The sequence below is a fragment of the Pelodiscus sinensis genome, chromosome 8 (assembly GCF_052426305.1).
Source record: "Pelodiscus sinensis isolate ZL-2025 chromosome 8, ASM5242630v1, whole genome shotgun sequence".
In the NCBI taxonomy this organism is placed as follows: domain Eukaryota; kingdom Metazoa; phylum Chordata; order Testudines; family Trionychidae; genus Pelodiscus; species Pelodiscus sinensis.
Window position 1 is genome coordinate 44,690,958 of NC_143059.1, and position 26,557 is coordinate 44,717,514.

The 26,557-nt window shown below is 40.6% G+C and overlaps 1 protein-coding gene across 7 annotated transcripts in view; it reads left to right on the forward strand.

Moving 5' to 3' along the window:
* Window positions 1–26,557, forward strand: part of CFAP46 (cilia and flagella associated protein 46) — a 211,320-nt gene that overhangs the window by 156,835 nt on the left and 27,928 nt on the right. For 6 of the 7 annotated variants that reach the window (XM_075935219.2, XM_075935218.2, XM_075935222.2 and 3 more), the window contains 9 exons: window positions 638–717; window positions 3,013–3,194; window positions 5,921–6,030; window positions 11,419–11,501; window positions 20,055–20,219; window positions 21,647–21,723; window positions 23,731–23,791; window positions 23,878–23,913; window positions 25,748–25,850. In XM_075935219.2, coding sequence (XP_075791334.2) covers window positions 638–717; window positions 3,013–3,194; window positions 5,921–6,030; window positions 11,419–11,501; window positions 20,055–20,219; window positions 21,647–21,723; window positions 23,731–23,791; window positions 23,878–23,913; window positions 25,748–25,850 — 897 coding nt within the window. Of the gene's footprint in view, window positions 1–81; window positions 165–637; window positions 718–3,012; window positions 3,195–5,920; window positions 6,031–11,418; window positions 11,502–20,054; window positions 20,220–21,646; window positions 21,724–23,730; window positions 23,792–23,877; window positions 23,914–25,747; window positions 25,851–26,557 lie in introns of those variants that run through there. The other variant, XR_012905646.2, reaches the window with a different exon arrangement.

The following is a 26,557-nucleotide window of genomic DNA, read 5'->3' on the forward strand; positions in this document are numbered from 1 at the left end:
AGTCTACTTGGGTACATCTAGATTGCGGAACTATTTTGGGTTACGTCTGATATCCCAAAATAGCATTTTCTGTCTTTACAGCATGCCTGTTATTTCGAAATGCAACTGAAGTAACGGATGTGCTATTCCGATGTCCCAGTAAACCTCGTTCGAAGAGTTTTAAGGTAGTTGTCGGAATAGCAGTCTATTTCAAAATTTGGCACCATGTAGAGAGCCCCACATTTCAAAATATACTATCTCGAAATAAGCTACGCAATTTGTGTAGATCAAATTGTGTAGCTTATTTCAAGCTAGTGCCACAATGTAGATATACCCCTTGAGAGAACAATTCACAAGATACTCCACGGTTCAGTTCAATCCCATTTTTTTTCCAATGTCTGTTAGCTTCCTTATGCTTGGGGATTACATACCTCAAAAGCAATCTGGAGTGAATCTGCGTGTTTGGCAGTCTCTGTTTTGCCAGCTTTGGACTTCGTCTGTAAGATTTGGGCACTTGTCTGTGTTCAGAAGTGCTTAATACATATCTGGGCATCTGTGAACATGTAATATTAGAGGGAAATTATTATTTTTGAAAGGCTGGAAGGTCTGAATATGTGAATAATCAAATATTTTATTCTATCTTTATTGCTTCCCATAGATCAATGTTGTATAGTGCAATGATTGTTAAGCAAAAACTCAGTAGCGGACAACAGAAAGGAAAACCAGTTCAACCGACATGTGAGTGTCTCCGTTTAAAAATAAGGTGATGTTAGGTCTTACTGTTGCATTCAGTACAAGAAAACCAAACTCATGTGGTCAAGCAACTGATATAATTTTAAGACAGTGTGTGCTAAGAGGTATAGTCTTATCTTGATACCTGGTAATTTATACACATAAATTCCATTAAGTCCAGTGGCTGTTGTATGCATGACAGATATGTTGTTTCTATGGTTATCACTAGTCCAAATTTCATTAAGCTAATTGTGCTCTTTTTAAGGGACAAAAATGATCATAATCAGAAAAATCATTATTGCACACTTTTTGTTGTTATGCCTTCTTTATAGGCCAGGCATGATTTTTGTGTTTTAAAGTATAATATGTCATAAGAAAAAATTGCAAATGCATTTTTAATAGCATGGGAGGAAATAATTTTTCTTGAAGTACCAGGGAATGTGCTTAGATACTTGATACTCCTTCTGTTGCTCAGACTGTGAAGAGCTTCAAAAAGATCTCACCAAACTAAGTGATTGGGCAACAAAATGGCAAATGAAATGTAATGTTGATTGATGTAAAGTAATGCACATTGGAAAAAATAATCCCAACTATACATACAATATGATGGGGACTAATTTAGCTACAACTTCTCAAGAGAGAGATCTTGGAGTCATTGTGGATAGTTTTCTGAAAACATCTACTCAGTGTACAGAGGCAGTCAAAAAGGGAAATAGAATAAACTTTAAAACAACTAATAGTCTAGCCTTAAAGACTAACAAAACATGTAGATGGTATCATGAGCTTTCGTGGGTGCAACCCACTCTTCAGATGAATGGAGTATTAAAAGTCCAGTTTCAAAATAAATAGGGAATGGGGTGGAGGAGGAAGAAGGAAGGGGGGGAAATAGTGAATTGGAATGTTCATGTTACATGAAGCTGTTAGAGAATGTTCAAATTGTTCTTAAGTACCCATTGTTTGATTGGTTAAGTCATTAAGATGTGGAAGGAAGCATGCTAGCCAGGTAATGTCCTTATTCATAACTTTGTGATAGGTCCCAAACTTGTAAATGAAGTTAAGTTCCAACCCTTCCCTGTGATTTGGCTTGTGGAATTGGCCTGAAACAATAAGGTGACTTTGAGATCCATTAATGAGTGCTTGGGCAGGTTAAAGCCAAACAATGGGTACTTAAGAACAATTTGCACCTTCTCTATCAGCTTCTTGTAAGGTGAACACGCTATTTCACTATTTTTCCCTTCCTTCCCCTCCTCCCCACCCCCTATTTATTTTGGAACTGGACTTTTAATACACCAAACATCTGAAGAAGTGGATTGTACCCACGAAAGCTTGTTTGTGTTTTGTTAGTGTTTAAGGTGCTACTAGATTATTTGTTGTGTACGTTTTTCCAGTTACAAACTAACTCAGCTACCCCTCTGAAGCAAATAGAATGTTAGGAATCATTAAAAAAGGGTTAGAGACTAAGACAAAGAATATCTTATTGTGTCTATATAAAACCATGGTACACCCACATCTTGTATACTGGGTACAGATGTGGTCACCTTATCTCAAAAAAGATATATTGGCATTGGAAAAGGTTCAGAAAAAGGCAACAGAAATGATGAGGGGTTTGGAACACGTCCCATATGAAGAAAGATTAAAAAGACTTGGACTTTTCAGCTTAAAAAAGAGGAGACTAAAGGGGGATATGATGGAGGTCCATAAAATCATGACTGGTGTGGAAGAAGTGAAGAAGGAAAAGTTATTTACTTATTCTCACAATATAAGAACTAGGGGTCACCAAATGAAATTAATAGGCAGCAGGTTTAAAACAAACAAAAGGAAGATTTTCTTCACTCAGCGCACAGTCAACCTGTGGAACTCCTTGCCAGAGGACGTGATGAAGACTAGGACTTTAACCGGGTTCAGAAAAGAGCTAGATAGATTCATGGAGGTTAGGACACCATCACTAGTGTCCCTAGCCTCTGTTTCTCTGGAAATGGATGACAGAAGAGGGATCACGTAATGATTCCCTGTTGTGTTCCCTCCCTCTGGGGCATCTGGTATTGGCCACTGTCAGCAGACACGATACTGGGCTAGATGGTCTGACCCAATATGGCCATTCTTATGTTCTTATGTTCACTGTGTCCAAGTTCAAATAGACTTATATTACTGTTCTTCCTTGATTTTAATAATACTTAAATAGCTGTGCTATTATTTAATACTATATTTTATCTCCTTATATAACAGGAATATGCAAAGTGGATTATAAAAATATGTGGCTATATGGAACTTATGTTCTCAATTACTTTTTTCTTGTATTAGTGCGAGCTAAACTTTCTCGTTTTCCTGTGAATCCTGATACAATCTTGATTTTGTTGGAAAAAGTACGTCTTTACAAACAGGAAATGATGAATACTATCCTCAGACAGGAATTACAAAATAAATGTCATGGAGAGAAGTTTGACTTTCAACAATGGCCAGAAACTACTTCCAAAATTGATATGGTAATATATTTGTTTCAAGTTATTAATGTTTAAAATAGACATTAAAATATATACAGAAGACATAACAGAAAGCTGTACAAAATAGCTCTCATCTAGAATTCCTAACATTTATTACAAATGCAGCTTTTTATAAGCTTTGTGTCTCCTGTGTATGCTCTACTTTGAAACTTACCAATTTTCTTTGCTCTAAATAGAAGTTTGTAATGCTGTCATTATTATGCAGATTTTTCTTCAACAGCTTTGAACTTTAACAATTTAGACTGATGGAATGTTGATGTAAAATAAGAATAATAATTTCTTCCCAAATATATTAAGAGCTCTTAATTTAAACTTATATATTAAAAAGAAGAAAGATTTTTTAGAAAGAAACTATAGGAGTTACACACCAACCTCTCTATTGGTTTTATGTCTCTTAGACATTCCTGAAAATCCATTAGGTCCCTATTGAACCACCCTCCTATAAAAATTTATGTAGTGCTTAATTTTACTGCTTAATTTTACAAGTGGGACTGCTCACAGTGCATAAAGTTAATGTTCTTGCATAAGTAATTACAGTATTGGGTCCTTCGTATGCATTCACTATATTTAGTTTGCAAGATCATGGGAAATTTATGTTAAATCTAAAATTCTGGCTTCATTAGATTAGATATGTATTTACACACAGTAATTAATTTTTTCACAAGCATAAAATACATGTTGTTAAAATGCCAACCTTAATTTAAAGTCTAACAAAAGCACTGAAAAACAACTACAGTATTTTCTTTATTTTTATTTTGTTGTTTTAAAAAGGGTAGTTAAGTAATTCTTTGAGTTGTCAGTGTTTCGTGTCCCATGTGCTACCTAATAACATAAGAAGGCTCCATGCTTGTAAAGTTGAAATGGTGGTTTATTTTAAAACACCTATTTACAGATTTGATGCGGTTGCAGCTAGCATTCTAGTCATTTATACTCAGACCGACTTCATGGTGTCTCTTCCCGAATTTCTTTCTTGCAACCTGCACTTCTCCAAGTTTTATGCAGATTGCTACAGTCACTACTCATAAAAAGCAGGCCTCTAATTACTAAGGGTATGTCTAGAGTACAGGGTTTTTTGAAAAAAATGGCTTTTTTTGAAAAAACTTCCCCTGCATCTAGACTGCCATCGAGTTCTTTCAAAATTGAATAGAAAGAACACAGCAGTTTTTTTGACCGTGGTAAACCTCATTTTATGAGGAAGAACCTCTTTTTTCGAAAGTGCTCTTTTAAAAAAGGCGTTCATGAATGCAAACAGGGCTTTTTCGAAAGAGAGCATCCAGACTGCTTGGGTGCTCTCTTTCAAAAAAGCAGCTTGCTTTTTCAAAAGTACTGGTTGTAGTCTAGATGCTCTTTTTCAAAAGAGGCTTTTTCGAAAGTATCTTTCGATAAAGCCTCTTTCGAAAGACGCTTGCAGTCTAGACATAGACTAAGTGATGATAGACATGTAACTAGGTGATGAATAACAAGCATGAGAAGGAAGGAAACCCTTGCTCTTAAAACAATTTAATGCTTATTGTTGCTTTAAAACAAATCTTTGAATACTGCCAGTTATCAGGAAGGAATTTTAAAATTAAAAGGAGAACTTTATCTTGTCCATATCAGATCCTGTCAGCAAAAATGCTGATTAAAGTTAGGTGGCAAAATACTGATGGTTTTGTTTGTAGCCATCATCAGCTTTAGTTGTCATGGTGAGCTATGTGAGTTATTTTAGTTCCTTCACCACTCTTTTCCTTTTGACCAATACGGAATAGAAATGGAGTAATGATATAGGTTAGAATAAACAAGATCAGAATTTTAAAACAATGGCCTCTATGTGAGCATGTTAACTGTATGTATTCAGATACTTACCATGACACTTGAAAGGCTAACACTTGCCTGTTAAGTTAATAAATGCTGTCATGTGCCTGCAAATGATAGAATTTACTTCACAGAACCCATCTGCTGCATATGGATAGGATAGCGTTTATCAGCTGTATATTTAGTACTTAACAATTGCACCTTACGTGTTTGCACACAAATATGCTTATACTCACACAAAAGGAGACTGGGGTGAAATGCCTATAAAAATGGACCTTTTGGTGTAAAATTAAAAATTGTATGTGTTTTTAATTTTTTCCTTTCTATACTATTCATTTATTTCCATTTATTTTCTTTCTAATCTACTTTCTGCCTTCTCTCTATCCATTTCTTTCTTCACTTCCTTTCATCTTTGCTTGTCTATTCTCACCACCATCTGTTTTGTTCAATTTGTTTTGGTTCTTCGTCAATCTCTCTCCGTCTGGGACCATAACTTTTCTCTACCATTTCCATCTAGTATTCACATTTTTCCCCTTTCTTACTTTTCCTTCCTTGATTTGTGCCATCGCTTTATTTCTCTCTTCACTCTTCTTCCTCCTCCACCTTCTTCCAGCTATCTCCTTTTCAGTAAATTCACTCATTATTCATTATAAAGTATTTGTGCCTAAAATATCCCATTTTATATCCCCAGGCATGATTGCACTGATTCTTGCATTAGAAAAGAATGCTGACATTAATAAAGCATTCAGAGAGAGCAATTTTGAAACATAATTCAGTGATTTAAGGAATTGTTTTAATTGTATGATGTTTCAAACTACCATGATTCAATTTAGCACTAAGTAACATATTGTACTTCCCATCTTTGTTTCATTCAACTTTGTGAGGATTCTAATGATTTTTTAATTTGTATACAGAATTTAACAGAAAACATAAGTGAAAATGAGAAAAATTTCTCTGAAATTTTAAAAGCCATGGAAGAATATCTGAAACCAGTTTTGTCAGTATTTGATTTCACTGATTCTAGGTAAGAACTTTATAAATGTTTTATCATATTAACATTAACATTAAAAGATTTATGAACTAGCAGATTTACCCAGCATTTGTTCAGCTCCTTAAATCAATAAACTTGAGAGGGAGTTAGTTGGAAAATAAAAGGAAAATGTACATGCTTTATTTAAATGATTGTTTTTCAGAAATACAGTGTTATTTTTATGAAGTTAATCTCTGGATTTCATAAAAAAAGGATTGTTAAAATTTTTCCATTTAATTTTTAGTACATTTTTAAATGGGAATTCTATCAAGTATATTTTCTTCATCTTATAAATCTTGTCATTTGCTGTTTTAACAAAAAAGGACTATTGTCAATTTGTTTCCAATAACATTTTCTTCGAAATTTCAAACCTTAAGCATTGATTTAGCTGTGCCAAAACAGAGCACTACTACAAATTTCTCTGATTTATCTCTTTTCTGCAAGGTTTATTGCAGGGATGGGGAATCTCAGGCCTGGAGGCTGGATGCAGCCTCCAACTTGCCTGGAGATGGCCCCCAAGGCTCAGAGCCTCTCCCCTCCCCCCCCGGTGTTCCAACCACTCCGCTGCCACACTGTGGGGCTGAAGCACACAAAATCTACTAAGCTGCCCCTACTAGGCTGCCTCTCAGTAGACCCCTAGGGTCTTACTCCTCACTTGGGAGCCATATCAGTGAGAGAGGTTTGTTTGGTTTTTGTTTGTTCGTTTGTTTTAGTTTTGCTTCTCACTTGGGGCGGTGGCCTCCAACCCAAAAAGGGTTCCCAATCCCTGGTTTATTGAAGCAGTCCTATTCCAGGTTCATCCTATTTTATCTGGCACATCTTGGTTCAGCCTATTTCAACACTTGTTCAGTTATATCAATTTTGAGGACTATCTTTAACTTGGTGAATCTGTCTCCTTTCTGTTTGGTTTTATGGGAAACAATCCTATTTCAAGCACATCTATTTTCCTGGCACAACCAAATGCTTATGTTGTTTTCTATTATAATAAGAGGATTCACAAGTTGAATATGAGTCAGCAGTGTGATGCTGTTGCAAAGAAAGCAAACATGATTCTGGGATGTATTAACAGGTGTGTTGTGAGCAAGACACTAGAAGTCATTCTTCCACTCTACTCTGTGCTGGTTAGGCCTCAGTTGGAGTATTGTGTTCAGTTCTGGGCATCGCATTTCAAGAAAGATGTGGAGAAATTGGAGAGGGTCTAGAGAAGAGCAACGAGAATGATTAAAGGTCTAGAGAACATGACCTATGAGGAAAGGCTGAAGGAATTGGGTTTGTTTAGTTTAGAAAAGAGAAGATTGAGGGAGGACTTGATAGCAGTTTTCAGATATCTAAAAGGGTCATAAGGAAGTGGGAGAAAACTTGTTCATCTTGGCCTCTGGGGATAGAACAAGAAGCAATGGGCTTAAACTGCAGTAAGGGAGGGCTATGTTGGACATTAGGAAAAATTTCCTAACTGTCAGGGTAGTCAAACACTGGAATAAATTACCCAGGGAGGTTGTGGAATCTCCATCTGTAGAGATATTTACGAGTAGGTTAGATAAATGTCTATCAGGGATGGTCTAGACAGTATTTGGTCCTGCCATGAGGGCAGGGGACTGGACTCAATGACCTCTCGAGGTCCCTTCCAGTCCTAGTATTCTATGATTCTTCGAGTGATGTCTCCTTGGGTGCTCCACATTAGGTACTGGGCTTGCCCTGGAGATGTTCAAAACCATAGTCAGACTGTGCATGTGTGGGGGAGGGGGACGTCTCGTGGCGGTCGCGCTCTCCTGCGCTTCGCGATCTGATCTCAACCAGTTACTCTTCAACTGCCTCAGGCTGCAGACGGAGCAAATCATATCTCCTTCTGGTTCAACCTTTTGTGAGAAAAACCCAGTTATAATTCTTTAGTTTACTTTTATAATCATTCTTAAATAGTTCTTATACCTGTTCACATTCGTTTAAAAAAAGAAAAAGAAAAAGAAAGAAAAAGATTTTTTTCCTGTTGGTACATAGTCCATTAAGTTTTCATTCTCCTTCCCACCCCCATTATAACTTTGATTCTTGTATAAAAAAAAACGGAGCAGATAAAGGGAAGAAGCAACATTAACATCCATAATGCCAGGCTCTCTCGGGTTTAAAAAATGCTCCCTGTGCCGCGAGGCCATGCCTGCATCTGACGGCCACGCCGCGTGCATCTGCTGTCTGGGCGAGAGCCATGTACCGCAAAAATGCATACATTGCTCAAAACTTACAGTGAGGGCCCGCCATGACCGCGAAATGAGGCTCCACATGATCCTTTTCGCTAAGGTGCTCCAGCCCGCTGAGTAAGTCTCCCCACCTCGGCCTGCACAGCAGCCTCAGAAACGGAGTGCCTCCTCTCCCTCCAGGGCTCCTTCTAAGAGACCCAGGCCCTCTCCAAGTAGATATCTGCCTTTGACTTCTCATGGCAGAACTACCTCGGGCTCTAACTTGGGCACTTCGGTTTCAAGCGCCTATTCAGCCTTGAAACCGCCCAGAAGTTTGCCTGGTGCATCTCGCCCTGCCACTGCAACTTCTCCAGCGTCGGAATCGCCCTGGCACCGAAGTCACCGGCACCGTCTATGCCAACAGCACCGCAGGCACAGTCGGCACCATTACATGCCGCTTCTACTTCTACTTCATCCTCCTCTCCAGAGGAGCCAACAATACTGGCATGTGAGCAGACAGCACCGACCTCAGAGCATGAGTGTACGGCACCGACCGAATCCTGGGACAGACCACCGCCAGCACTGACTCGCGACCCACTGATGCCAGCGCTGGCGCTGGCCTTGCCAAAGGTGCGCTCGGCACCGACATTGGCACGGGCTCACCACAATCCCAGTGCAACACACTGCTGGTCAGCACTGTCATCGGTGCCGGAACACACAGCACCGACCAGCACCAGAATGCACAGCGGGCAAAGACCCATCATATCCGCAGCCCACCCCTGGCCTCACTGCCTCCTGTATTTTAACTGGTTCTATCACCATCTCTTCCCCCACCATCAAGCAGAAGATCACCATGGCTCTCCAGGAGATATTCCTCTCCTGACAGACTTCCTTCTCCATTTTTGACACCTCCCAGAGATGTTCGAGTGTCTTCTCATCACTCCTCTGCCTCTCCCTCACCACCTATGCAGAGATCATACTCTTCTTCTCCATCCCTTTGCTCGAGAAGATCATCCTCACACTACGATTACACTGCACACCATCGTTATGAGCGTTCTCCTTCGTGCTCTTCTTACTATTATCAGGATTTATGACTACTCCCGTTATCATAGGAGTACTCACCGCATCATCGTCGTTGTCATTGTTCACCCACATCCCCTCCATGTTCCATGATGGCCTGTTCTTCTTCTAGACACTCCCCACATTCTGCTCCTCCACCCTCTGCTCGAGACTCATCACCACACCGTTCACCACCTCTCGTTCAAGAGCAACAGCCCCAGGCCATTACAGAGTCACATCCTCCTGAAGGCTCCCCCACAGATCAGTCCTCCTCTCTCGATGAAGCCGTCATCCCTGGAGATGTCTCTCCACCAGACAACTTGAGACAGTTCCAGGATCTTTTCAAGAGGGTGGCAGTGTCTCAAGAAATCCAACTCACCGAAATCAAGGACAAACAACATAGTCTTCTGAAAAATTTGCGGACTACCCATACCACCAAATTGGCCATACCTCTAGAGGAGGCTATCTTGAAAGTTGCTAGTGATCTCTGGCAGACTCCTGCCTCCATTCTTCCCACTAACAAGCGGGCTGATAAAAATATTTTGTACCTCTGAAAGGATTGGAATTTCAGTTCTCCCACCCTCACCCCAACTCTTTGGTGGTCGATGCAGCCCAGCAATGAGCCAGGGATCCTCAGTATAAATCAAGTACATCAGATAAGGAGTCAAAAAGGCTTGATTTATTTGGGAGGAATGTGTACACCTCTTCAACTTTGCTCCGTAGAATCGCTAAGTACTTCGCGCATTTATCAAATCATAATTTTGATAATTATGCAAAGTTGACCGACCTGATGGAGGCCCTTCCTGAATCTAAGAGGCTCCTTCTTAAATCTGTGGTCCAGGAGCTTTAAGCTGCCACTCAAACTGGTCTCCAGATTGCCATAGATGTAGCAGACACAGCACCCCGCACCACTGCCACAGCGGTAGTTATGCACAGGGCCTCATTCCTCCAGGCAGCGGGAGTGCCAAAGGAGCTGCAATCCAAAGTGGAGGATTTGCCACTTGAAAAGGACTCACTATTCAGGGAAAAGACTGACTCAGTTTTACATTCTAGCAAGGACACTAGAACAACCTTGCGGTCACTTGGAATGTCCACCCCACCGTACAGGAGGGGTTACGATTATTTTCATCCCAGACAACACTGGCAACCACATCACCGGCAGTTCGACTGGCCACGCCAAAATCAATGCCATAGACCAATAAGACACCGGAATCAAAATAACCGCGCTCAAACGCACCTCACCAACAAGCAGCATGTTTGACGTATTGGTTGGCCCTCCCCTCCCCCCAGTAGACCAGGGCGATGCGGAGCAAAGCCGCAGAGGATGCGGGTGGGACTGCGGCGCGTCTTGGCGGTCCCGCCACCCGCGTCTCCCTGGTCTGCTGGGGGGGTGGTGTAACTAGTGTGCTCCCCCCCCAGCAGACCAGGCTTTTCTCGCCGAGGACGCCTGGGGTAGAGCAGCTGGGGCGCTGTGGGGTTGGTCCCGCAGCGCCGCTCCTCGGCGCTACTGGACCAACCCGGCAGCACCCCAGCTGCTCTGCCCCAGGCGTCCCCAAGTCAACCGCAGCTGAAACTGACCAGCGGCTGACTACAGGAACCCCGAGGCAGAGTTGCTCTGCCCCGGGCTTCCTGGAATCAGCCGCTGATCAGTTTCAGCAGCGGCTGACTTGGGGACACCTGGGGTAGAGCAGCTGGGGTGCTGCCGGGTTGGTCCCCGCAGCGCTGAGGTGCGGCGCTGCGGGGACCTACCCAGCAGCGCCCCAGCTGCTCTGTCCCAGGCATCCAAATTCAGCCGCTGTTGAAACTGATCAGTGGCTGATTCCAGGAAGCCCAGGGCAGAGCAACTCTACCTCGGGCTTCCTGTAGTCAGCCGCTGGTCAGTTTCAGCAGCGGCTGAATCTGGACGCCAGTTCCAACTTACATACAAATTCAACTTAAGAACAAACCTACAGTCCCTATCTTGTACGTAACCCGGGGACTGCCTGTAGTATTAAAATCAGAGCTCTAACATTATCATTATTATATAAGGTTGTCCTTTTCCAGGGAACCTAAGGGCAGTAGACCTTCAACATTGACTACATTTCAATGAGATATCCTTTGAAAATCTGTTTGCCATGATATAAGTAGTATTTTGAGTTGTAATTTTTATTTTCAGACAGCAGAGTCCATCAGTGTCAACTGCAGAGTCAGGAAAAACAAAAGCCAAAGATAAGGAGACAAAATATACTGGATTACAAGGTATGTCATATATAGAAAATAATATTTAGAGTCAGATTTTGAATCATCAACTTTCCCCTCCTGTTCCTCCCTCTGAAATGGTTTGTAAGCATAAATAGTTGTTTAGGCCATTTACTGTACATGTCCAGATACTTAGAATCATAGTGTTGGAAGAGACCTCAGGCGGTCATCAAGTCCAAACCCATGCTAAAAACAGGACCAATCCCATCACAGCCAAGGCTTTGTCAAACTGGGACATAAAAACTAGGGATGGAGATTCCACCACCTCCCTAGTATCCCATTCTAGTGCTTCAGGACACTTCTAGTGAAATAGTTTTTCCTAATATCTAACCTAGACCCCACCATACTACAGCTAGACCATTGCTCCTCATCCTGTTACTTGTCATCACTGAAAACAGCTTCTCTCCATCCACTTTGGAACCCCCATGAGGTAGCTGGAGGCTGCTATCAAATCCTCCCTCAGTATTCTCTTCTGTAGACTAAATAAGCCCAAATCCCTCAGCCTCGCCTCATAAGTCACGTGCTCCAGCCTTCTAATCATTTTTATTGCCTTCTGCTGGACTTTCTCCAATGCGTCTACATCCTTTCTGTAATGGGAGGGATGCAGAACTGGATGCAATACTCCAGATGTGGTCTCACTAGTGCCAAATAAAAAGCAGTAATCACTTTTTTAAATCTGCTGAGTGCTCCTTCTAATGCACCCCAAAATGTCATTACTCTTTTTGGCTACAAGGACTCATTGACTCATATTCAGTTTCTCAGCCACTGTAATCCGTAGATCATTTTCTGCCAAACTGCTGTTTAGCCAGTTGGTCCCCAGCCTATATCAGTCCTTGGGATTCTTCCACCCCAAATGCAGGACTCTGCACTTGTCTTTGTTGAACCTCATCAGATTTCTTTTGGCCCAATCCTCCAATTTGTCCTTGTCACTCTGAACCCTATCCCTACCCTCCAACATATCTACCTCTCCCCGCTAGCTTAATGTCAATTTCCTGAAGGTGAAATCCATCCCCTCATCCAGGTCTTTAAAGATGTTGAACAAAACTGGTTCCAGAACCGACTCCTGGGGCACTTCACTTGATACTGACCACCAACTAGACATCAAGCCATTGATCGCTACCCACTGAGCCTGACAGTTTAGCCAGCTTTCTATCCACCTTACAGTTCATTTATCCAATCCACACTTCTTTAACTTGCTGGCAAGAATACTGTGGGAGACTATCAAAAGTTTTGCTAAAGTCCAGGGTATATCGCATCCACTGCCTTTCCCATGTCAGCAGAGCCAGTTATCTCATAGCCAGTCATAGAAGGCAGTCAGATTGATCAGGTATCACCAAGTGAGGGCAGCAGCTGTGAGCTCCAGGATGCATCTTTCTTTTCATCCTATGCCTCGGACTATCAGGGAGTAAGGGAAAATGCTTGCATTCCGTGCATGCCTCTCACATCTGGATAGCGAAGGGAGCTCACCAGCGCTTTTTTGCACAAAAACCTCTTGTGCAAAAAGGATCCGAGGAGGAAATGCAAATGAGAGTGTGACATATGCAAATGAGCACTCCATTTGCATTTCCTCTTGCGGAAGAGGCTCGTAGTGTAGATGTAGCATGGGAGTGGAGGTGACGGAGTCTCTGCTGCCACTCAGCTCTGAAGCTGCAGCAGTAGAGGAAGGGGCAATGGAATGGGGCACTGAGGCCCAGAACCACTGACACACTGTTGGCATCAGGTGTGGGTCAGGAAGGAAGGGGGAGCACCGATTTCAGGGATCCTCCCCAGTGTCACCTGTCAGTTGTGCACATGTGGCTGCTTAGCTGATGCCACTCAGCTAATAACTAAAGTGCCCACGGCTTGGTTTTTTGTTTTGACTGGCAGTGCACATTTGCACATGCCTCGGTGCACATAAAAATTCATTCCACACCTGGATGGAAAAATTAGAGGGAACACTGGTCACCACCTAAGTGCAGCGTGCCAGGAAATGGGATCTCTGTGCTGCCATGTGGGGATTGGGGACTCCCCAATTTCCAACCTACCATAGGAATGGGATCAGCTGACAGTGTCCTTACCTAGGCAGCACAGCAGACATGGCCATGCACACTAGCTTGTCTCCTCCACCCCTATCTCCCTTCCACCACTTGCTTCCCACTACTCCAACTTCCTTAAGGCTTATCCCTCCCTTTAAAAAATGATACTGCCTTTATCCCCCTGGCCCCTGGTTTTTTTGGTCACCCTGATGCCGCATATCCAGATTTCAATTGTAAATTCCATTAGAAAAGTGGACCTGGCAGTGCTGACTGGAAATTAGAAATCTAGTTACAGAAATAAACTGCAGTTAGCCTACTCCTATCGCCTATTCCCACCCCTGAGGACAGGAAGCTGCTGCTAGAGGAGGGCAGCTCAGTGAGAGAGAGATAAAGAGAGCTGTCTAGGACCAGTGAGAAAGGTAGGTGTCAGCTCTGTATGGACAAAGGGTGGGGATCCCATTTGCCCCTCCCTAGCCCTACTGTGCTTACCCCAGGCCCTCCTTCACTCCAGAGACTGATGCTGGCCCCCACTCCACTGTGCTGATGTCCCTTACTCCTGCCTCCAGCTGGGGATCAGTCCTCCCCCTGCATGCTCTTGCTCTTGCCCCTTCCTTGCTCCAGCTGGAGACCAATTCTCCTCTCTCCTCCATGTCCCACTGTTCTTTTCCCCAGCCTCTGCTTGACTGTGGGAACTAACCCAAGCAGCCTTTTGCATTCCAACATCTGGACTCCTCCCCACACTGTACTGGTTCCCCTCGCTTCTGACCCTCAGCCTTAAGTCTTATCACTCAAACCTTTTCATTTATTTCCCTCTACTGCCGTCATTTACAGAAAGGCACATAGTATCACACTGTCAGCAGCATATATATGTAATCTATGGCAGGCATTGAGTAAAGTGCAGAGTTGGATTCTATAAACAAGTCCAGGTGATAAAGAAAATAGTGATGAAAAAACATTTAAGTGGGACCCATAAAGGGAAAACAGAATTTGAACATCAGAATGCAAAAATGCATTGCTTAAGCCAGCGTTTCCCAAATGGTGTTCCACAAAGTGAAAATAAGGGTTCCGCGAGAAAATTCCATTACAATAACATTTTATTATTAAAAAATAATAATAATTAATATTATGTGCTTTTTATTTTTAAATATGTGCAATTAAACTAAATGTTGATCTGATTACTTTGTTTAGCATTTATTTATTATTATCCTTACTTATCTGTGGTCTACTTTTTCAGCTCCATATATTAGACTATTAGGGGTTCCGCAAAATTATTTCGAGTTTATAAGGGTTCCGGGGCCAAATAAAATTGGGAAACACTGGCATAAGCAGTTACTTCATTAATAGCCTCACAGACTTACACTGATGATACTAATACTGCTAGTAAAAATGATTAGTGTGTAATTAATCATACTAATATAGTGATGGTCCAGCCATACTAACTATTGTTCTGAAGAACATGCTGTTTCTTCTGATGAAATCCTTTCACCAAATAAAGAACACAGTAATAATCTTCTGCTGCAAAACACACCAGTATGATTACCTCCCTCCGATGCTGCCCTGTGACCTGTTGATGATTTCGGCCAACAGTATTGCATAGACATGGGCACTGATTTCTAACAAAATTGCTATGAAAAATAAGCAATATCATCAAGACAACATAAGGACAGAACAAGGTAATTATAACTAACTGATGCTTTTCTTTTAAAATACATTGAGTCATTAAGACCAATTCTTTTCAGCGGGGATTGACTTACCTATTAATTTTGTGGGACAATTGAAAGAAACAAGGATTTTTTTGTATCTATCTAAATCTAAAAGTGTTCATTCTAGGTTGCTTTCTACTACACTATGATCTTCTTACTGTCTTAATGTCTCACAAATGTGCCTATATTCATCACAAATGTTGGAGAGTATGCATATATTAAAATGTGATTTTTTTTAATTTTAGGAAACTGTGATACAACCTTCTATCAAGTGTTCAAAAATGGTGAAACCATTGAAAGGCCCTGGCTCATATACTCTGTATCTTCTGATTTATGTGCAAATTGTTTTCTCTGAACAGCACATTTGAACTAACTAAGAGAAGATTTGATTCATGAAATTACATTGGCATACTTGGAGACCGTGAGAGTTCTACAGAACACCAACAAGCTCTTTCCACTTACATAATGTGTTTATTGAAAACTCTAACCTTGATAAACATAAAACAGATGGATATATTAAAGAAAGAAATTACTAGTCAGAAGTGTTGATGCAAGTCATAGCAACAATAAAATTTCTGACAGCACAAGGTCTGGCACTGAGAGTGTCTAATGAAGCCTTTGACAGTCTTAATACTGGCAGCTTCCTTGCTGCTTAGAGCTCTTAGCACAGTTCAATTCTTTCCTGGCTTGCTACATCAACAAATATGGGAATGCTGGTTATGACACAGCATCATATCTACCATCAACAATCTGTGAAGTCTCAGAGGGGTAGTCATGTTAGTCTGTAACTTTAAGAACAACTAGTAGTCCTATGGCACCTTAGAGACTAACCAAAATATATAGAATCATGAGATTTCATGGGTAAAACCCACTTCATCAGATGAATTGGAGACTGATCTGTGAAGAGTTTATCAAGCTCATGGCTTACAAGGTAAAGCAGAACATTGTGGATGAGCTGAATTAGCTAAGTATTTTTCCTTCAATGTTGGCTCCATGCTGGATATTATCCATACCAATCAGCTGACATTTACTGTGTGCTATGTGCTGAATAACTGCATACCCATGGAACTCTTATTTAATTTTTTCCCTGTTACACTGCATACAAGTCTTCATCTCTTTAATGTTATCAATGAAACTCTAAGGCATGAAATAAATATCAATATGAAGGACTGAAGAGGTCAAACATACGACGATGCTAGTAACATGTCTGGCACTTATTCTGGTGTGCAAGCTTAGATAATTGCAGTCAGTGAGAAAGCAGTGTACATCCTATGCATGACTCACTCACTTGATCTGTATGATGTTGCTACTGCACTCATGCATTGATACAATTACATTTTTTAGATTTGTTCCAAAACTATGTGTTTTGCTTAGAATCAACTTATTGCTGGGGTCTATTGTGAGATTTTTCTGAAAGAGGAGACATCTGAGGCCATGTGACAGGATTGTGACTCACCGGCATGGCACCTCCTTCTGGTCACAGTGGGAATTAGCTTTGACCACTGAGTGTGTCACCTTCTGGCCAGTGTCTTACCCATCGTCACTCCAGCAGTGCCCACTACTCCAGTCTCTCATCCCTTTGTGGGGGGTATCAAAAATCTTCAGTGCTGGCACCTGCCTGAGCAGCCAAGTGAAGCCCCAAAGTCTAGCCTCAGGGGCAAACCACAGTGTGTATAGGCTATGCTCCGTAGAAGCTAGATGCAGTGCAAAGGGAAAGGGGGGGGGCAGACCTGCCCAGTACTCTGGGTCCCTACCCTCTAGTGGTAGCCTTGTCCTGCCCTCCTTCTCTCCCCTGTACAATAATTTCTCATTTAACACATGCCTGCTTAACACATTTTCGCAATAGCAGGTTTTTTTTTTTTTAGGGAACGTTTTTTGAATTACACAACTGTCCCCAGAATAACACGATTTCCCCAGCTGGCCCATTGTCAGCAGCTGCGCGGGGCTTCCCCCGCCTCCCTGCAAAGCTGCGGAGGGTTCGCTGCTCACTGCGCTGTTCCCCGCTGACTCCCGCTCGCCAGACACTTTTACCCCCTCTCCTCTGCCCCTTCTTGCAGGCTGGCGGCTGCGCAGGGCTTCCCCCGTCTCCCTGCAAAGCGGCGGAGGGTTCGCCGGTCACCACACCGTTCCCCAGCGACAACCCCCCCCCCCTTCGCTGGATGCAGTGCGGGTCCTGGCAGACCCGTCACAGGGGCATACTCCCAAGCCAATCCCCCTCCCCTCTCCCTCCCTTCCCTTCCCTTCCCTTCCCTTCCCCAGAGCCAAACACCTCCTCCTCCCCCCCCCCCCCGCTATAACCCAGTCCCCTTTCTCCCCCCAACCTTATGTCCCGGTCCCAACAGACATCACCGCTTGAAACGCAACCCCCACCTTTTCCATGATTTTCAATGGGAAAATTGACCCCGTATAACACGTTTTCACTTAACACGATCATTTTCTGAAACATATCTATAGTGTTAAAAGAGGAATTACTGTACTGCTCCTGTTCACTGGACACTTGCCCCTATAGCCTGGGAAGTAAAAGGCTAGAGCCTCTGTCTCTAGCTCCCTGCCCAGGTGCTCCTACTCCTTTTCTGGCCAGAACAAGAGTGAGCTCCTCTCAGCCCTGCAGCCTTTTATAGGGACCAGCCTGTCCCTTACTGGCTGGCTGGCTTCTCCCTGCTCTGATTTCCCAGAGTTGCACAAGCTTTCTCTGGCTTGTGTGTAACTCTCTCCATGCTGGAGTGGGCTACAGCATCACTACACACAAGTAAGAGAAAACTTTTCCCAAAGCACTTTAGTGACACAAGGTTGGTCAGCTAGAGCAGATATACTTCACTGTTTATCATGCAACTACAAAAGTTATATATCCATGCTTCAGGCTTTTGATGTAGACACTGTACAAAACAGAACAAAACAAGCACAGGCAAATTGATTAGTTGAAACTATGGATCAGTTGGAGGCTGCATTTATGACAACATTTTAGAGTATTATTCTTAAGAGTAAACAAAACAAGTCAACTTTTGCTGTCTGAAGCAATGGACTTAGGCATAGCTGTGACACTGCTGAAGTCACTGTCTGAGTTTGTGGAAGAACAACACAGTAATTTTGAGGGATATCATAAATCTGTGATGTCTTTAAGTTCCACAGCCGACTTTCAGGTAAAGCAGCAACGTCATCCAAAGTGTATGGCTGGTGATAGTGAAGGACCAGCTTTTGTGCGACCAGGGAAGAAAAGTTCAAAGTTGAATCATTGTATGCTATAATTTACTCACTTATCTGCCATCTCAACAGAAGATTTTGTGCATATTCAGAAATAAACAACCATTTTCATTTTTTAACCTTGACAGTAATGCTGGTAAAAAGTCTCTGAGAAGATTAATTAAATTCTGTTCAGCTGACCTCAGTGAAGAGATCTGTGAAGAATAGGTGCACCATCACTTAAAGCAGCTTGCCTCCAAGATATTATCAGAAGCTCTGCGTACACCACTGCAAATGCTGACCATAATGAAGATACATAATTTACAAAAGCCTTTCCAAATGTCTTTGTTGCACTAAGCATTTACCAGTATCAAACTGCAGCGGTGATACTGCAAGAGTTCAAGAGAAACTTAACAGTCTTACTCTGTTATCCACTGACTCTGAGATGGATTCAGATAACTCTAGAGCCTATAGTTTATAGAAATGTTTACTGAAATATTTGCTGCAGCAAACACACCAAAAATTTGAAGAATTTTTTCATCTCTGTAAATAGAACAATATCTACATGTTTTAGTTGCAGATGGAGCTGGCTATCACGACGGTACCAGGGAGGTAGCCTGACAATAAGAAGAATACACAAGTGTCCATGAAAATTAATAAAAGAAAAAATATAAATTAAAAGAGAGTAAAAACAGCTAACAAAAGCCAAAGCAAGGAAAACACCAGCCATGTGCTACTCTGACTAAAAGGGAATCTTCACACTACCTCACGCTTAACATTTCTCATATGAACTACCAATGGTTGAATTAAAATTGTGTATGAAATTGGGATGGATATAAAACAGTTAAAACTTTGTTTTTTAATAAAAACTTTCCTACATTTTATTTACAGCATCATTCTTCATATCAATCTTGTTTCAAATAAGTTGTTTGTATATTATATATATATATATATATATGTATGTATTGATGTGAATAATTTATTCGATCAAACCACTTTGTGTAGCTATTGTTAATAAAACCTGTGCAGTTATATGCTGTGTCAAAGACTACTTCTGTGCTGATCTCTTGATTTTTACAATCATTCGCCAGGAGGCCCACAAATATATTTGATGCTGGTCCCACAAAAAGTTAATCTAGCCTGGATGCACACATACTTAAAGTGCAATGGATATAAAGGTGCATCTTGAAAAAGTTACATAACATAAGTAACTATTTTTTTCATACAGAAAGATACTGTTGTCTTTGGATAACAGCTCCTTTAAAAAGGTACTCTGACTGAAATATATTTGCCTTTTTGAATATGTCAGAATGAGCAAGTCTGTTCACTGCCTAATATTATTCCCATGGTGGAAATTGCATATATGGTAAATACATGTGACGCTGCTCAGTGGACAGTATGGTTGTTAATAAGAGAGTACCTTCACCTCTGAAAGAGGATTAGGCTCCACAAATGCATATCCTAGAAAGTTTGCAGAGCCTCTCTTTGGATGCAGGGAAATATCAGAATATTATTATTTATGTTATTAAAATATATAGAATATGATTTTAAAAGCATTTGATGCAGTGAGATGAAAAGGAAACTCCATATTCCCAGATAATTTTAATTAATGTATTTATGATAAATTACTAAATATCTAATTTATATTATATCAGGTGGACCTGTGGATTCAGGTGATTGTGTGATATTACTGGCAGACAGTCTACTTATGGAGCTACCTCTGGAAGCTCTGAGTATCTTTCAAGAGGAGGTAATAAGTTCTGTATCCAGAGACTTTTCTCTCCAAATTCTCTACAATCGAATACATGTAGAAGAACCAGGTACAATTACATTATATTCCTTGTTTTCAGAAATGATATAATAAAATAAATTATTTATTATGTTGTTCATTTCTTTTACTTGAATACATTTGACTAGGATACAGGTTTTCATTCCCAAAAGTTTCTTATGCCATGTCTACACTATGAGATAAGGTTAAACTTATTAAGGATGATTTCTTGCCACCCATTTTCAAAAAGTTTAAGACCCATGTCTCCACTATGCACAAGAATTCATTGTAGTTCGAAGTAGCACATCCTCATTAGGGTCACTGCCATTTACTTTGAGAGTGATGCACTGTGAGTAGCTATCCCATAGTGCCTGTGCCACTTTGCATTCTAGGTTATGCTTCTGATGTATGTTGGGATCAAAACTGTGCAACACCTGGTACTGGGTTCATGTTGTCAGCATTCTTTTATGTGCTCATCTACTCTCACACCTCTTGCTTGAAATCAATGGGAAACAGTCTTTTCATGCCCTTTTTAGCCCTGATTACCCACATAGAGACCATAGGAAAGTGAGCATGAATCCCATTGTGCGTCAAAGTATTGTGATGTTGATGTCTACCTTGGTGTGCCTAATGGTACAGAATTTTGAGAGTGTTAGTATGAAACTCCAGCAGGAAGAGGAAAAGAAGAAATCTCAATCTCGGGGTGCCATGGGCATGCTTTACAGGCAAGCTCTTGGGTTGAGCTAATTGAAAATGCCGCCAGCAATCGATCCTCTGGAAACAGTGGAACATCAGTTTTGGTGCCATGAGACAAGCACAGACTGGTGGGACCACGTAGTGCTGCAGGTATGAGATAATCAGGGTTGCAAAACTTCCAAATGTACAAGGCCACTTTCATTGAAGTTTGTGAATGGCTTTCACACTCCCTGAAGGTCCCAAATGAGACCCACTCTGACCATAGAGAAGTGCATGGCAATTGCCCTGTGGAAGCTGGCAATGCCAGACAGCTTCCAGTCAGTTGAGAATCAATTTGGAGTGGGAAAATCTATGGTGGGGCTGTTGTTATACAAATTGCCAAAGCAATCAATACCATTCTGCTGTGGCAGGCTAATAAGCACCGCAGAGGGTGATTTATGCACTGCCTCTTTCAGTCAGCTGATCCTACCACTACCAGGGCATGAAATTTTGAGTTGGACAGGCACTTTGTCCCTCTGCCACCTTCAGAAGCTGCAATTCCACCACAAAATAGCCCTAACAGAAGAGAGAGCAGAACAGAGAGAGTGCCCATTCACTCAACATTTAATTATTTTTTCACATTAAGTTTTGATGTACAAGACACAAAATTCCTAAATTTCTATTCACATTCAAAACATTCCACATATTCTCTATTTAAACAAAAATTCAGTGAAGGAGCATTTGCACAGCAGTTTAGCAAATGCCACTTATATTTTAAAGTTTTTATTTTTTGAACTTTCACAGAGAATGACGTAAAAAAGGATCCTAAAATTCCAAAGGAATCAAAACCAAAAGCGGATCAGAAAAAGAACGTCAAAATGGTAAGCAAGACATATTTGTATTGCTTTACATGAAAGTATAATGAGATGTTCATCGCTATTAAATCCATAATCTCAAGAGATCTTACAAACAGTTGGAGAGTAGTTGTATTTTAATTTTTTTTTATTTCCTTGGATTTTTCCTAAGACACATGAGTTAAGAGAAGCAATAGAGCAATTTGTTGTTCTTGTCAGGATCTTTGTTACACACACTGTAAGTGTTAGATGGAGTGAAAACCACAGTATTTGAAATAAGGAACTTTTTATTAATCTTTGTCCAATAATTGCTGAGCTAATAGTTCTTCTTTGAGTGCTTTTCCCTGGGTGTATTTCACACCTGAATATACATGTATTCTGTGTGCCATAGTGCAGAAATTCTAACATGCAGTATCCATTGGGCCATATGTGTGCAATAGATCTTGTGCTCCCAAATGCGGGTATAAGAGGCACTGTGGGCCGATGGCTCACCAGTTCTGTCTTACTGCCTCATGGCATGATTTAGAATGCCTGTGTCCACTGAAATTTGCAGTTTTTCTCATTAGAGCCTGTAAATAAATAATTAATAGTTCTATATTTCATAACTTTTATATTAGTCTAATTAGAGTTTTATAGCATGATTACTATTGCTCCAGGGAGCTCAACAAATTCACTGAGCCCCTGGGCAAGGCAGGGAGGGGATTTGGCTCCATGTACCCTGGAAGGTGCAGGGCTGGAAGCCTCAGTGTTTCCCGAGTGCATTGAATTGGGCTCCAGTGGTGATTTAAAGGGGCCCAGGTTCTGGACACTGCCATAGTAGCAGCAGTGGTGGCTGGGAGTCCCAGGCCCTTTTGAATCACAGAGCTGCAGGGCAGTTGCCCTTCCCCTCCACCAGGAGATCTGTTTTTCCCTGTACCAGAAACTCCATCCGTAAAGCCTGGAACTATGCCCTGAATTCCAAGGTTGAAGAACTGTGACTCCTGCTCTTGTTCCTTGTCCATGAGTGACAATGACTTTTGCTACTTGAGTAAGACATGTATCTCTGCAAAGTGCGCTATTATGAGTTAGTTCAGGCCTCTGCTCTAGATTCAGATTTGCAGTCAAAAGAGGAACTGCAGAGATATTGGTCAACTCTGCTTTTTATGCGTCGGTTCAGTATGGAGAGAGCTACTGCACATTTGCAGTCCAATGGATATTGTTGCTTAGAATGTCTGATATCTGGTTCATAGTACGTATGTGTTACCCACATATGGAGTACTGATAGGGACCATGCATGTTGAAGAATGTCCAGTTACAGGTAACTAACCCCCATTTCTTTTAAATTAATGTTCTGTGTGGGTATGTCTACACAGCAGTATTATTTTGGAATAACTGACATTATTGCAAAAGAACATTGTCCATGTCTACACTACAAGCAGTTATTTCAACATAATGTCAAAATAATGTTTAGCTGGAGGACTTCTTACTTCGTCTCCTATAACCCTCATTTTATAAGGAGTAAGGGAAATCGGAGGAAGAGAGTTTTTCCTCGGATTTCCTGCAGCATAGACCGCCAAAAAACAAAATATATTATTTCAATTTACACTACACAATTGATGTAGCTCAAGTTGCATAGCTTATGTTAACTTTAGCCCTGCTGTGTAGACACGCCCTGTAACCACCACAAGGAGGGATTTGAACTTGGGACTTCTACAGCTTGAACTATAAAGCCAACTGCCTCTCAGTTTAGGCTGTAGAGCTCCCTTGTTCTTATCTCTCACTATAAGTGGTCTAAGTGCCACTACATAGGACAGTGAATGACTCTAGGTCGTTACACAAGCTATCAAGCATTAGATCAAGGCAAGATGCTTCAAACATACTTGAATTACTTCTCCTCTACAAAATACGTTTATAGTTTTGGGTTTTGGTCTTAATTCACAGACTTCAGCACAGCATTTTAGTGTAGGATATTTTGTCAGATACAAAGTTGTGCAATGTAAATATAATTATTGAATATTTTTAATTGCAAAAAAAATCTTTGCTATTTAATTGTAGGTACCTATTAATCGTGTTCTACCTCCTAACTGCCTGTCTGTTGATACACACAATTTGAAATGTATCCTTTCAAAAGGAACTATTAACTAGAATGCCTCAGTTAAGATGATGGATTTCATTGTTTACACCTCCTTAGCTATAGGTCAGATGTTGTGGATCCATATAATGAAGCAAAAGATGCAGGTAATATATTTAGAAAATTATTTTACAAAGTAAAGTTTTGTGGATTTGGAACATTTTTATAGTAAGTTATGAATTTAAGACATGAGGTGACACAACAGCTCATCGTTATAATGTTGCTTAATTGCCAGAGTTTTAATTATTTTTATGAACTTTTGATAAAAATAAAAGCCTGTTTCAAATTCAAATTCAAATTAGGCTACATTCTTCCTCCTTCATACAAGTAATAAAATATGGAACTCTGTGGGTACATCTAGACAGCATGGCTATTTCGGGCTATATCCCGAAATAGCTACCCTGCATCTTTTAAACATGCACATCATTTCAAAATAGATTTTTAAGTAACAGGCATGCTATTTCAGCATTGTTGTAATCCTTGTTCCATGAGAGTTAAGGGATGTCTCAAAATAGTGCGTTATTTTGAAATACAATCAAAATAAGATATGAAATTTGTGTAGCACAAATTGTGTATCTTATTTCAAGTTTAGGAGGCTGTGTAGATGCACCCTCAGAAGTGCTACACAGGGAGGGATCACATGAGGATTACCTGTTGTGATCCCCCTCTCTGGGGCTTCTGGGTATTGGCCACTGTTGGCAGACAGGTTACTGGGCTAGATGGTCCTTTGATCTGATTTAGTTATGGCATTCTTATGTTCTTATGTAATAGTTACTGAAATAATCTTTCTCATATTTTTTCTACAAAATGTATAACAAAAATTTGTTTTGCCATTTTTTTTATTAAAACGGTCACCTTAAGGCCCTCAGCACTACTAAAGCATTCATTGGAGGTTCATGGAGAGCCACTGCCATGAGTGCTGTATGATATTCCTGTGTGTTACAGAAGAGCTCCATGCAGGTGCTGTATAGACTAGAACAGACTGAGATTCTCAAGCTGCAAGTGACTCTTTAATGTCTCTTGCAGCTCTTTGATACACATGATATTAAGCCACTATACGATTTAATTATTAACTAATCTAAATTAGATCACCAATCAGGATGCTTTTATTATGTTATAAACCAATTGTAGAACACTTGGTTGGGCTTTTTGCCATAAGAATTATATATAAAATTAAATAGTAAATTCACACTACTAATGTATTCAGCATGCTGCAAATATACTTAAATTTGAAATTTGAACCAAATACAATTATAAAAATTAATCTTTAACAAATGGGTAAAATTTTGCTTTAACATAGCATGATTTTAGGCCATGTTGCTGTACCTAATTTCTTTCTGACAGCCGAGCAGAAATAACTGATTCTGAAGTTTTGGAGGAGCTCAGCATAGGTGGAAATTATAATTACATAAGCATAGAAAATATAATCAAGATGGAAAAGACTAATTAAACTGTAACTAAATCTGAAGGGTTGTTTGTTTTAGGATTTAGTTTTGTGAAATGTGTTAAACTGAGAGCTCTGGAAATTGAATTTCTTTATCTATATAGGTGCTACACAGTTTCCATCATCATAGTATCTGAGCCCCTAAAGCAGAAATAGTGTAAGCAATGCAATATTCTATTAACTCTTAACACAGAAGAACTATCTTTAGCGTTCATTTTTATACCTAGTCTATTCTTAACTTCTCTCCTCAGTTATCTTTTCTTCCCTTTCAGACACAATATATCTCATCACACTTGGCTTAGTTGGCACCGTTAGCTTTAGCCAGGATTAAGACCTATAATTGACAGGCCATGGAAACTGGATTTCTGTCATGCAAGACTTTAGAGTGAATGCTGATGGAAATAAAAAACATATATTGCCAGCCTCTGTACATTAGAAATGTAGACCAATATTACATACTTGATATTATGTTAAATGATGAAATCCTTATTTTACAGAAGCAGTAAGTCCTTCCCAAAAAATAAAGGAAATCATAGAAAAATACCAAGACCAATTTACACCACGGTGGGAAGGAATTACTGGCACTATGCATGTTCCAAGGTTTGTAATGGCTTTTCTATATTTCTCTCTTTTTTAAAAGAAGTATTTCACAGGCTACCTTTTTCCGATTGTTTTTTTGGAAGAAGGCTTTTCTGAAATTTGGCCCATCTACACTGGGCCTAATTTTGGAAAAACCTCCTCTTTCAGAAGAGCCCTTCTTCCTCGTGAAACAAGGAAGACAGGGCTTCCAAAAGAGCACATCTGCTCTTCCACAAAAAATGTCGGAAGAGCAAACACATTCCCTGGGGGGGCGGCAGAGTTTTTTCTGGGATATATCCGGAATCCCAGAAAAACTCCGTAGTCTAAACATAGCCCCAGAAGCTCCAGTCATGACCAGAACCCCATTATGCTACAGCTACGCAAATACATAGGAGGATCTCACGTATGTATGCAAATACATACGTTAAGCATATCTATAGATTTATAGATGGAAGAATTTAATGAAAGAATGAAGAAGTCAAACCTGTAATAGGTGTTACCACATTGGTCACATACAAGGCTATAGTAAATAGGGGCATTCTGTTGCTAGCAAAACAGCACTATCCTTCTTGATTGTAATAAATCTATCATAAATTGAACTTTAGAAAAAAATTACTAATCCAAAATAATGGAAATCTGGAGAACACATTCAAAGAGTTTGAGAGAAAGTCATAAAGCATATACATAGACAAATTGATAACATTGACATTAGCAATATCACTGACAAA